Raw genomic sequence first — 12518 nt, 5'->3', positions numbered from 1 at the left:
ACGTTGGAGAGGTGTGCGCTTCACGGATGAATCATGGTTCACATTGTTCAGGGCAGATGGCAGCTGAGAATGTCCCAGTTCTTGCATGGCCAGCATACTCACCGGACATGTCACCCATTGAGCATGTTCGGGATGTGCTTGACCGGCGTATACGACAGCGTGTACCAGTTCCCACGAATATCCAACAACCTCGCACAGCCATTGAAGTGGAGTGGACCAACATTCCACAGGCCACAATTGACAATCTGATAGACTCCATGCGACGATGTGTTGCACTGCATGAGGCAAATGGTGGTCACACCAGATACTGACCGGTTCTGGGTCCCCAGACCCCCAATAGCGCAAAAAACTGCACATTCCAGGGTGGCCTTTTGTTGTGGGCAGTCTGAGGTACACCTGTGCACTACTCATGATGTCAGATCAGCATCCTGATGTGGCACACCTGTGAGGTGGGATGGATTATCTCAATATAGCAGATGTGCCCACTACCACACATTTGGACTGATTTGTGACCACTGTTTGGGAGGGATGGTTATATTGTGTATCTGGAATGAATTTTAGGTCTCTACGTCCATCCCATGGGGAATGGGAGCAGTAACAAAGGTGTTGCGTTTATATTTTTGTTGAGTGTAGTTAGTGGGTAGTTTTGTGTTGTTGGTGTGCAGTTTTATGTACTTAGTGTGCAATTTTGTGTAGTTAGTCGACTGCTGAATGTCACAGTTGCTGCCAAAAAGCCACCAAAGGCAGATTACAGTGTAAACTGTGTCTCCAACACCTGCTGCTGTCTGGCCTGCAGGTATTAGGCTGTGATGTTCTCCTTTATCTTATAGTGGACACAAATTATATTTTAGAGTGGCGGAAATAATTTGTGTCGCATGATATTTGATGCAGAACAGCTGATTGTTCTGTGAATTGTTTGAAATGGTTTGAAATGGCCCGCCTTGGCTGCATTTTTAGGTAAATAGATGCAAATAACTTGTGCATAGGTTATTAAAATGTACAGTTTATATTTGCATTTCAAATTACGAAAATGATTCATTAATGTTTGTGTTAGTTACAGCAAAAAATATAACCTTTTTTTCTACTCAGATTTTATGTTTTTTACCTGACTTTAGATCAGTTGTGTTAATACAACTGTAGTAGTTTGACTGTAAATTCAGACATGTGAGGTCGTGCTGAAAAGAATGATACCAAACAAGGCAAAGTAAATGAGTAAAATCAAAGGTAACCCCAGAGCGTTAAACTCAGACACTTTGTAAGGCTCGATCATACAAGATCTGCTGAACAGGTGAACCCTGACTTACCTGAGGCTAAAATGTTTTGTTTGTTTGCTATTCAGTGTTTCTGAGCGCAGGGAATTTACTGTTTTTACTTCTGTGCGCTGAAACATTTTTAGTTTGATGTAATAACCTGAGTTTGTGTCTTCAGGGGAACAAGGAGACGGGGCTGGAGAGAGTCATCGACAGCGTGGCTTCATTCAAGTCAGTCTTCCACCTCAAATATCATCAGTCCACCTTAAATACACGTGCATCCTTACAATTTCTCTATGTTACAATAACTGCAGTACTGAGTGTATTTGTACTAACAGGAAACCAGGTGTGACAGGTAGAGGGCTGTATGAGCTCCGCCCTGAGTGGAACAGATACTTCAACCTGTACTTCCATCACTACAGCAGAGCTGACCAGTCAAAGGTACGCTCACTGATCTGGATGCGGATCAGAGCGTTATTGATTGGTGTACGTGTTGTTGCTATGGTAACGCTGCGTCCTGTGTTTCAGGCTGAGGAAGCTCAGAGAAAGCTGAGGAGACAGAGTGGCGAGGACACAGGTAAGCACACCTGTACAAAACACCAGCAGGAAGACTGATGGATGACATGGTCACCTTGGTAACGTGTCTTTGTGTGCATAGCCCTGCCCCCTCCCCCTCCTCCCCCCCTCTGCCCTCTCTTCGGCAGCCTGGTGAACCTCCTGCAATGTGATGCGCTGCTCGCCATAGAGGGCGCCGTGCTGCAGTGGGCCGTGGAGCCCAGCGGGGGGGGCTGGACTGAGTCCATGCTGCAGAGGGTGAGTGTGTGTGTTTAGAATAGAGTAGCTCTTTATTGTCGTTGCACATGAAATAAAATGTAAATGAGGGAGCAGGAATAAATAAGCAACAGGAGGGACACACTGGAGAGGAGAGGTCTGGGAACCAGTCCAGAGACTTGGTCTGAACACAGTGTGAGTGGCCTGAGTGATGGGGGGTTAGTCAGACCATGGGCCTTTCTCAATACGCAAGTCCGTACTCGGGTTACAGACTCACGATTTGTACAACTGGAACACCAGCGTACTTGATGATGTCACAGTTTTTACTGCTGTCACCTCTTAATTTAACTGTGAGTAATATGTTATGAAGCTGAACTTTCATCTCAGCCAAACCGATTTACTCAGGAACAAATAAAACACTGAAATAAACCAAACATTAACATTTAGAAGTGATCTACGTGACTTATATATCATGTTTAACCTGAGTAGCCAAAGACCGCAGGTGGTTTGAAAACGATCTGCCGGTAGTTCGCTGTTCCTGCTGGCTCTAGTGACCCTTGACCTCCCGGTCAGCTATCGAGTTGGTGGGTACAGACGTCTCTGAAAACGTCGGAGCACTTTTGCAAGTATGTGATGTTTTGATAAACTGAGCAGATATTTGAAGCTTACACAGCTACATTCTCGCCTGAAAGTATCTAAAAATTTTATTTTAAGAGTAATATTTAAATTTAAACGTTTTTAGCCGCACTCCTCCACCATTGCCATGTTTGAGCTTTGGACGAAATGCATTCTGGGGTATTTAGCTGTACCAAGTACACACAAGTCACCGCCGATGTATGCTCGATAAAATTTGCGGAGCGAGAACACATCTGGGAATTTTTCACGTTCTCGGCTTGATGTGTACTTTGAATTGGAACAGTACTTGGTCTCCGACTGATGACATATCACGAGTCCACGAGTACTGTATTGTCCCCCTGGTAGGACGCTTGACCTGTTGGTGGCATTTGTAGAGTACAGATTGCAAACTTGCCTCATTAATGTCCCCAACAATGATATGGACAGATATGCTCTCTCTGCTGTTTACTAATAGTAAGCTGGAGGTGGTTGAGCGCTGAGCTAACGTTAGCATCAGGGGGATGTAAACAATGGTAACTATGGCTACCGTTAGCTTGCAAGGTAGATCAAAGGGACATGACATGACCTCTGAGTCCGGTGAGCAGTGACTGTTTATAGTTGTGTTGTTACGACTGTAGTCCTACAGCCCCTGCCCTTACCTTTGTTGTGGTCCTGGTGGTGTAGGGTCCAGCCTGGTGACTCCACTGGGGCATCAGGGATGTTAGGATGGAGCCAGGATTCAGTTACACTCAGTAGACAACACTCCCAGACAACACGGTTGTAGTACATCTCTGATTGTAGCTCCTCCCTTTTGTATGTGAGGGATCTGGTGTTGGTGAGGAAGCTGGGTGAAAGCGGAGATTTGCGTTGCTGTTTTCGATAGTCAGCTCTGCGTCCCGCTTTTGTTTTCTCGTGTGTTCATCAGTGTTAGATCAGGTGACCAGCTTTAATGGCTGACTGTAATCATCACTGTGATCTTCAGAAACACCTGTAGAGGCCGCCCTCTGTCCTAAATAAAATGAACATCAGATTCAAAGTGTGTGTGTGTTTGTACCTCACCTGCAGGTGCTCCACCTGGTGGGCATGGCTCTGCTGGAAGAGCAGCAGCAGCTGGAGAGCAGCAGCGGAGATGAAGATGTCACTTTCAACTACACCTGCAAGATCACACGTTAGTACACCTGTGTGTGTGTGTGTGTGTTTGAGTGTTTACCTGTGTGTGTGTGTGTGTGTGTGTGTGTGTGTGTGTGTGTGTGTGTGTGTGTGTGTGTGTGTTTGAGTGTTTACCTGTGTGTGTGTGTGTGTGTGTGTGTGTGTGTGTTTGAGTGTTTACCTGTGTGTGTGTGTGTGTGTGTGTGTGTGTTTGAGTGTTTACCTGTGTGTGTGTGTGTGTGTGTGTTTGAGTGTTTACCTGTGTGTGTGTGTGTGTGTGTGTGTGTGTGTGTGTGTGTGTGTGTTTACCTGTGTGTGTGTGTGCGTGTGTGTGTTTAGGTCCAGGTGAAGCACCCAGTACTTCAGGAAGTGTCCTGGCTCTGCTGGAAAGTCTGCAGAACACTCCTCACCTGGAAGTCCATAAAGACATGATCACCTGGATTCTCAAGGTAACCGCTGATGTCACTGTGATGTCATTGTGAATTAACACCAGAGTGAAGGTGTGAAGCTGAATCAGTATGATCTCTGTGTGTGTGTGTAGATGGTGTCAAACATCAAAATGATGAGAGAGCGAACATCGTCAGCCTCCTCTTTTACCGTCAGCCTGGAAAGAGGCTCTGAGGAGGTGAGACTCAGCACCGCTTCCTCTTCCCTGGTTATCTACTGACTGATTGGCTCATTAACGTATGTGTTGATTAAGTGATGAATTGATTGGTTCCGTGCTGCAGACGATGAGGGACAAAGATAAGGCAGAGAGGAAGAGGAAAGCGGAGATGGCGAGGCTCCGCAGGGAAAAGATCATGGCTCAGATGTCAGAGATGCAGAAACACTTCATCAACGAGAACAAAGAGCTGTTCCAGCAGAGCATGGAAGAGCTGGAGGCGTCCACGTCAGCTGCCGACCACAGGTACAACTGCATATTTACACCAGTACATTCCTAATACACCTGTATACCCACTTTCATTCACATTTACTAGATGCCTTACTATCAGCTGAGCACAGGTATGACTGTACAAAGCCGTATTTATCTGCTGGAATATGAAATGCACTTAACATTAAGTGCAGGCAAGGACTGGTACACCTGTGGACTCACCTGCTGCAGAGCACACGTGTGATTGAAGAGCTTATTCAGAGAATATTAAAAGATCCTCTCCCTCCTGCTTTACAGTCCTCCCAGTGCAGAGCTCACCTGTGTGTCCCAGGTGGCTGTTGGTCCCAGGAGGGTGGGAGGGACTGAGCGCCGACAGCTGGTCACCTGTATCCTGTGTCAGGAAGAGCAAGAGGTCAGAGGTCACAGCAGAGCAATGGTGCTTGCAGCATTTGTCCAAAGGTCCACTGTTCTGTCCAAAAACCGCCACTGCAACCTGCCCAACCCAGGTGGGCAGAGCTCCAGTTTGACATCATCAGGCGAGTGACCAGTCGAAGTTCAGGTGTTAACCTGTGATCGTGTGTTTCAGAGCACCGTGACCCCCTGTTCATGCACCCCGACCTCTGTCTGGGGATTCACACCGCCAGCTGTGGACACATCATGCACGCCACCTGCTGGCAGAGGTGACTCCCTTCACTTGCACACCTTCCAGTCGGCTCTCAGGATGTTACACCTGTCCTCACTCTGTTCAGGTACTTTGAGGCGGTACAGCTGAAGGAGCAGCGGCGTCAGCAGCGTCTGAGAGGCCACACGAGCTACGATGTGGAGAACGGCGAGTTCCTCTGTCCACTCTGCGAGTGTCTGAGCAACACCGTGATCCCCATGCTACCGCACGCAGCCTCACCTGACCACAGGTACGCTCACCTGACTGCAGTGAGACACTCACACAATAAGCACACCTGTGCTGACCACAGGTACACAGGTTCCTGGCTTTTACCTGATGTTGCGTGAATGGTTTTCTCTCTCTCTCTCTGTTTTTTTTTTTTTTCTTCTTCTTCTTCAGTGTTGAAAATCCTAGTTTCGAGGTGTGGCTTAAGACAACCAATCAGCTGATAGCAGCTCTGCACTCTGCACACAGGACGCAGTCTGAAGGTGAGTTACCTGTAAGAAAACGGAGTCAAACTGAGCCGTGTGTGTTAATGTTAATTAATGCGTGTGTTACAGGTGCAGCAGAAGAGGCGGAGCCTGTCGTTCCTCAAGGGTTCAGAGTAGACTTCACGCCACAGTGAGTCATGTGCTGTTTGTACTGATCCTGATCAATAACCTAATGGGACATTACGTGGTGATGATGTCATTGTGATGTCACAGGAACCCATTCTCAAGCAGCATCAGTGAGATGATTACCACTTTCAGCCTGTCCACCTATAAGGTGGGACTGAAGGTGAACCCCAACGAGCAGGACCCCCGAGTCCCGGTGCTGAGCTGGTCCTCCTGCGCCTACACCATCCAAAGCATAGGTATACACACCCGAGACAGATGCACGCACAACCACCCGAGACAGGTGTACACCTGACACAGGTGTGCTCCCACCTGAGAGGTCACAGGTTGTCCTGTTATTTTGTTTTTCTGCAGAGCGCCTGCTAATGGATGAGGAGAAGCCACTTTTTGGAAGTTTACCTTGCCGACAGGTAACACTGTTTATGACAAAGAAGAGCTGTGAATGGTCAGGCAGAGGGGGTGGGGTTTAAGAAGAGTTCACCGAATATATTATAGATCAGTGTATTGATTACTGAGTTCTGTGCGTCGATTGGTCTCCGGCGGATGCTGCGGTTTCCTTGGTAACCTGATAATGTGTGTGTTGCAGGACGACTGTTTGAGTTCTCTCACCAGGTTCAGTTCAGCGTGTTGGACTGCAGCTCCTCTGAAAACTGTTCACACCCACTTCATCAGACTGTTGTCAGGTACAAACACACACAGTCTCATTTACACTCAATGCCTCAATTTACAAAAGAGACCTATTACTGACAAACACACTAAAATTTCAACAATAAAAGAAACAAAATGTAAAAGAGTCCCCAGAGACGATTTCACAGACGCATTTGTACGTCTTTTGAAGTCTGCAAGTGAAGAGAGCTTCAGATCGTTGTGCAATGAGGACAGAGCAGAAAAGGAGAAAGCCTTCTTCCCAAGCTCTGTACGAACTGATGGAACAACGAACGTAATGATGTCCTGAGTCTGCAGTCTGTGACTGTTTGTGCAACATATACTCTGATATATAAGAGGACAATAAATCAGAATAGATTTTATAGAGAAAGTGATACCTGCGTGGGGCCAATGAGGACCAGTCAACCTGAGAACAGTGGTGTGTTAAAGGTTTGCAGCCAGTTATAAATCTGAATGCCTGGCCATAGACAGCAAATCTAACAGGTGAAGAGAGCAAGCATAGGTATCCAGTAATGTCTGACATAAAATGCCATGATCAGCAGTGTCAAAGATTTCTGCTAGATCAATAAAAAGAGCTGCACTGTAGTTCTTTGTGTCCAAGGCTTCATAGACATCATTGAGAACAGTTAGAGTACTGCGCAGTTTCCTGATGAAAGGAGGTAAAATACTATTTTCATCCAGATAACTTTGAAGTTGATTATTTACCAGTTTGGAACGACCACCCTCTCCAATCCAGACTCAACGACCTCCACCACACCTCTCACCCCCCTTTCCTCCTCCCTGAAACTCAGAATACACACTCAGGATGTGAGCCGACTATTCCAGAAACAGAAGCCCAGGAAAGCCCCCGGACCAGACGGCGTCTCACCGGTTGATCTGATATCCTCGTGTTGGTGTTGTTCCCAGATCATCATACTAAATGTTGTTCCAGGATCAACGTTGCAAGTGACCAATCAGAATGTTGTGATGTCATACTTTTGCGACTTCGGGAAAAACCGGCGTAAAACAAAAAACTGTACTTAAGCTGCGTGAAACCGCCTCTGTCCGCCGATCAACGGACCCTGACCCTGACCCTAACCGTAACCCTTTAATAAACAGTAAGCAGAATTGATATTGTCCTTGCAACATTGGAATTTCATAAATGCACGAATGGCTTGGTGCGCAAAGGAATAACGTCACAACAATGTGATTGGTCACTTGCAATGTTGAACCTGGAACAACATTTTCATGATGGTCTGGGAACAACACCAACACGAGGATATCAGATCATCCGCGTCTCACCCTCCTGCCTCAAAACCTGTGCTGAACAGCTGGCTCCCATCTTTACTCGCATCTTCAACAGATCCCTGGAGCTGTGTGAAGTTCCCTCCTGCTTCAAACGCTCCACCATCATCCCTGTTCCCAAGAAATCCACCATCACAGGACTGAATGACTACAGACCTGTCGCCTTGACGTCTGTGGTCATGAAATCCTTCGAACGACTGGTGTTAGCCCATCTGAAAGACATTACAGGCCACCAGCTGGACCCTCTGCAGTTTGCCTACCGGGCAAACAGGTCAGTGGATGATGCAGTGAACATGGGGCTGCATTACATCCTGCAACACCTTGACCGCCCGGGAACTTATGCCAGGGTCCTGTTTGTGGACTTTAGTTCGGCTTTTAACACCATTGTGCCTGAACTTCTTTCCTCCAAACTCTCCCAGCTCAGCGTGTCACCAGATACCTGTCAGTGGATCACCAGCTTCCTGACAGACAGGAAGCAGCAAGTGAGGCTGGGGGAGATCACCTCTGAAACCCGGTCCCTCAGTATTGGTGCCCCTCAAGGATGTGTCCTCTCACCACTACTGTTCTACCTCTACACTAACGACTGCACCTCCAATAACTCAGCTGTCAAACTCCTAAAGTTTGCAGATGACACCACTGTCATTGGCCTCATTCAAGATGGTGATGAGTCTGCATACCGGCAGGAAGTTGAGCGGCTGGTACTCTGGTGCAGTCAGCACAATCTGGAGCTGAACACTCTTAAGACTGTAGAGATGACAGTGGACTTCAGGAGACATCCCTCAACTCTGCTCCCCCTCACCATATCAGACAGCCCCGTGTCAACTGTGAAGACCTTCAAGTTCCTGGGTACAACCATCTCCCAGGACCTGGAGTGGGAGACCAACATCAACTCCATCCTCAAAAAGACCCAGCAGAGGATGTACTTCCTGAGACAACTGGGGAAGTACAGTCTTCCACAGGAGCTGCTGATCCAGTTCTACACTGCGGTCATTGAGTCTGTCCTGTGCTCCTCCATCACAGTCTGGTATGGAGCAGCCACTAAACAGGACAGGAGCAGACTGCAGCGGACTGTACGGGCAGCACAAAGGATCATCGGCACCCCCCTGCCCTCCATCCAGGATCTGTACCTCTCAAGAACCAGGAAACAGGCAGGGAAAATCATTGCAGACCCCTCACACCCTGCACACAGACTTTTTGATCTGCTGCCCTCTGGCAGACGGTACAGAAGCCTGCAGACCAGGACCACCCGACACAGGAACAGTTTCTTTCCCCTCGCCATCTCCCTTCTTAACAGTTGACCTGTCACACTGCTCCCACTGCCAGACTGCAGCTGCCTTATGCACATTTTGTAGTATTCATTCCACCTCATTCATTTCTGTATTTTATGTATATAAGGTTAGATTCGTTATTTATAGTTGGTTTACACAGCTTTGTGTATGTGTGAATGTGTGTGTGAATGGGTGGATGACTGGATGTGTAAAGCGCTTTGGGGTCCTTAGGGACTAGGAAAGCGCTATATAAATACAGGCCATTTACCATTTACCATGTATGTGTAATGTGTATATATAGACGTGTGTGTGTGTGTGTGTGTGTGTGTGTGTGTGTGTGTGTGTGTGTGTGTGTGTGTGTGTGTGTGTGATTTACATTGCTGTGCTTGAGAGCCACCATCTACCGGAACCAAATTCCCTGTATGTGTCTGCACATATACTTGGCCAATAAACACGATTCTGATTCTGGAAATTATCCTGCAATTATTAACCATTGAGGGCGATAACATTTATTTGATATATATATACACATATATTTATACATGTGTGTGAGTGTGTGTGTATATATATGTATATCTGTTATGTATATATATATATATATATATATATATATATATAATTGTGTGTGTTTGTTTGTTTAGCTCTGGTTCCAGACACTCAGGTAGAAAATACTCCGAGTATCCTCGAGATCGACATGTTTCACCTGCTGGTGAGTTTATACACCTGTCCATTGTGGACCACTTAAAGCTCAGTTTTCGTCGGGTGGGTGCAGGTGACTCTGATTTCTCGGCATCTGCAGGTTTACTCTGTGCTGGCATACTCCTCCGTTCACTGTTTGGACCAATCAGGATGCGGTGTGGTGGACTCGAGCCACCTCCACCTCCTTCACTTGGTCACTGTGGCTCACCTGGTTCAGATCCTGCTCACCTCCACCACAGGTGTCGCTCTCTCTCACTCACACACAGTCTCTTGAGTTTTGTGAACCCGATGCTTCTGTCTCACCTGTGTGTATTACCTGTGTGTGCAGAGGAGGTATGTATGGATCAGGACAACAGTGGATCAGAGGAGGAGCTCACCTGTCAGCTGTACAGCACACTGAGGAAACACCTGGGCAGGTGAGTTTGGATTGTGAGACATATTTACCCTGTTAGTACATTCAAAATCAGTAAAGAGGACTTCATTTCATCATCAGTGTGTTACCTGAGGTGTCCTCTGGGTGGCAGCTGTATCGTTGTCTTAAAGCTGGTGTCCTGCCGTTCCTCCGAGCCGCCGCCCTCTTCTTCCACTACCTGAACTCCACAGCGCCTCCCGCTGAGCTGATGAGTAAGACGAACACCGAGCAAAGTTCCTGTAACGATTCTGTTACACTGTGTGTTCACAGAAGTGTGTGTGTTTGTTGTAGTTGCAGGTCCTGGTCAGTGGGAGGCACTGTGCAGCTACCTCAGTCTGCCCTCCAACCTGCTGCTACTTCACCACAACCAGCAAACACTGCTGAAGCCGCTCATACACAGGTAACACCTGAATGACGCATCTCATACTCCAAAATACCTGGAAAAGCATTACCTGACACTCCTGTGTGTGTGTTCAGTTGGTGTTGTCATCCAGGTATGAGACAGACCCTGCAGGGGGGCGGAGCCATCATCAGGTTCCCCAGAGAGTCAAATCGACTCATCGAGTTGCCGGAAGATTACAGCGTGCTCATCAATCAGGCGTCCAGCTTCACGTCAGTGAACACACAGTGAGATCAGAGTGATCGATTTAAAAAGGATCAATGCTGTGAAGTTCTTTTGTGAGGTGACCTGAAACTTTGCCGGCCCATCTGAACTCACCTGAGTGTTACATGTGCAGGTGTCCGCGCTCAGGCGGGGATAAGTCTCGCGCTCCCACGCTGTGCCTGGTGTGCGGCTGCATGCTGTGCTCTCAGAGTTACTGCTGTCAGACGGAGGTGGACGGCGAGGACGTGGGCGCCTGCACCGCACACACCTTCACCTGCGGAGCTGGCCTCGGCCTATTCCTCAGGTAACGCCTGCACAAGTGAACTGACGCATGTCGCTCGGCCATGCCCTGCTAACCTGTGTGTGTCTGTGTGTGAGCAGGGTCAGAGAGAGTCAGGTGTTGTTTGTAGCAGGTAAAACAAAGGGCTGCTTCTACCCGCCCCCATACCTGGATGACTATGGAGAAACTGACCAGGGCCTCAAGTATGTACGTTTGGTTGTTCAGCCCCACCCCCTCTACCAGTTTGTTTGGCCCCACCCCTGACCACACCCTCTACCTGTTTATTTGTTTGTTACAGGCGTGGGAATCCTCTCCACCTGTGTGCCGAGCGTTACAGGAAGATCGAGCGCCTGTGGCGCCAGCACGGCATCGCTGAGGTCATAGGTCACGCCCAGGAGGCCAATCAGGCGCTGGTTGCTATCGACTGGCAGCACCTGTGATGTTTGACTCTGCGCCGCCCCTGCCCTTAGAGAGACACTGATTGGCTCTCAATTGTGTCCCGCCCCTTTCTATATAAAACCACATCCTTGAACCAATAAGCTGCCTGCTTGATGCTAAGTTGCTTTCAGGGATTTTTCACCTTTGACCCTCCACATGTCTCTCCACCAATCAGTGTGGGACAGGAACAGGAAACTCGAATTCGGTCCAGTGACGCCCTGCCTCCTGACTTCAAACACATCACCACCTTCATTTCTGATTGGCTAAGAGCATAAAGCAGCCATCTCCATGGTAGCAGATTGATGGATGGATGGTCAGTAAAGTGTCTGGTAGGGGTTGAGCTTCAGCTGAAGACTGATCAGTGAAGACATATCAGAGCACATATCAGCGATCGATCGCTTTTTACTTTAGTTTAACATTTTGCTTAGAACTGATTGGTGGCGTGCTGTGTGATGTCACTTTCTGTGTTTTACTTTTGAATGCTGAGAATTATTTAAAACATGGCGCGGTCAGGTCTTCAGCTTGATGTCTTTTGTTTTTTGGGGGTATTTTTTAATGGCTGTCAGCTGAGCGCCTCATTGATCACATGATCTGTTAATATGTGAATTCCTGTATAAACGAGGACGTGTATGATAAAAACAATAAAAACTTTAAAGTGACATCACTTCCTGTCAGTTCATTACTTCAGGGGCAGATACCCTGTTATGAGGACATAGACATTCCAGTAAGCCTGCTCTCACCTGCCAGGTGGGTCAAATCTGTGGAGGTAAAGAAGTAGCTAATCAATAAACTGAGAAAACACCTGCTGGAGGTGGAGCTTGTTCAAGTGAAGCAAAGATTGGTTGTTGTTGTTTTTTTATATTGACAACTTTTAATTGCGCTGAGCAAACATGAAAATGTGGAAATCCTATAAAAGGTAAGAATGTGTGTGTATTG

General features: G+C 47.5%; 1 protein-coding gene across 4 annotated transcripts in view; it reads left to right on the top strand.

The window, feature by feature from the left end:
• Positions 1–12241, top strand: part of ubr2 (ubiquitin protein ligase E3 component n-recognin 2) — a 56516-nt gene extending 44275 nt beyond the window's left edge. For 2 of the 4 annotated variants that reach the window (XM_086260085.1, XM_086260086.1), the window contains exons 22-46: positions 1429–1481; positions 1589–1691; positions 1779–1827; positions 1909–2063; positions 3702–3804; positions 4125–4234; positions 4327–4410; positions 4514–4692; positions 4954–5162; positions 5243–5336; positions 5406–5567; positions 5717–5805; positions 5878–5938; positions 6022–6170; positions 6286–6341; positions 6518–6614; positions 9791–9858; positions 9949–10087; positions 10177–10264; positions 10342–10472; positions 10552–10660; positions 10738–10872; positions 10998–11168; positions 11246–11347; positions 11443–12241. In XM_086260085.1, coding sequence (XP_086116211.1) covers positions 1429–1481; positions 1589–1691; positions 1779–1827; positions 1909–2063; positions 3702–3804; positions 4125–4234; positions 4327–4410; positions 4514–4692; positions 4954–5162; positions 5243–5336; positions 5406–5567; positions 5717–5805; positions 5878–5938; positions 6022–6170; positions 6286–6341; positions 6518–6614; positions 9791–9858; positions 9949–10087; positions 10177–10264; positions 10342–10472; positions 10552–10660; positions 10738–10872; positions 10998–11168; positions 11246–11347; positions 11443–11584 — 2838 coding nt within the window. In that variant the 3' untranslated portion in view covers positions 11585–12241. Of the gene's footprint in view, positions 1–1428; positions 1482–1588; positions 1692–1778; positions 1828–1908; positions 2064–3701; positions 3805–4124; positions 4235–4326; positions 4411–4513; positions 4693–4953; positions 5163–5242; positions 5337–5405; positions 5568–5716; positions 5806–5877; positions 5939–6021; positions 6171–6285; positions 6342–6517; positions 6615–9790; positions 9859–9948; positions 10088–10176; positions 10265–10341; positions 10473–10551; positions 10661–10737; positions 10888–10997; positions 11169–11245; positions 11348–11442 lie in introns of all 4 variants that reach the window. The other 2 variants (XM_086260084.1, XM_086260083.1) reach the window with 1 other exon arrangement.
• Positions 12242–12518: the final 277 nt, after the last annotated feature.

This window comes from Aulonocara sp. 'chitande type north' Nkhata Bay, linkage group LG13 (assembly GCF_057382095.1).
Source record: "Aulonocara sp. 'chitande type north' Nkhata Bay isolate Kocher_YH1m ecotype deep benthic linkage group LG13, A_spYH_male_GT1.1, whole genome shotgun sequence".
Classification (NCBI taxonomy): domain Eukaryota; kingdom Metazoa; phylum Chordata; class Actinopteri; order Cichliformes; family Cichlidae; genus Aulonocara; species Aulonocara sp. 'chitande type north' Nkhata Bay.
The sequence above is the reverse complement of the archived record's forward strand: the minus strand, read 5'-3'. Positions and strand labels throughout refer to the sequence as shown.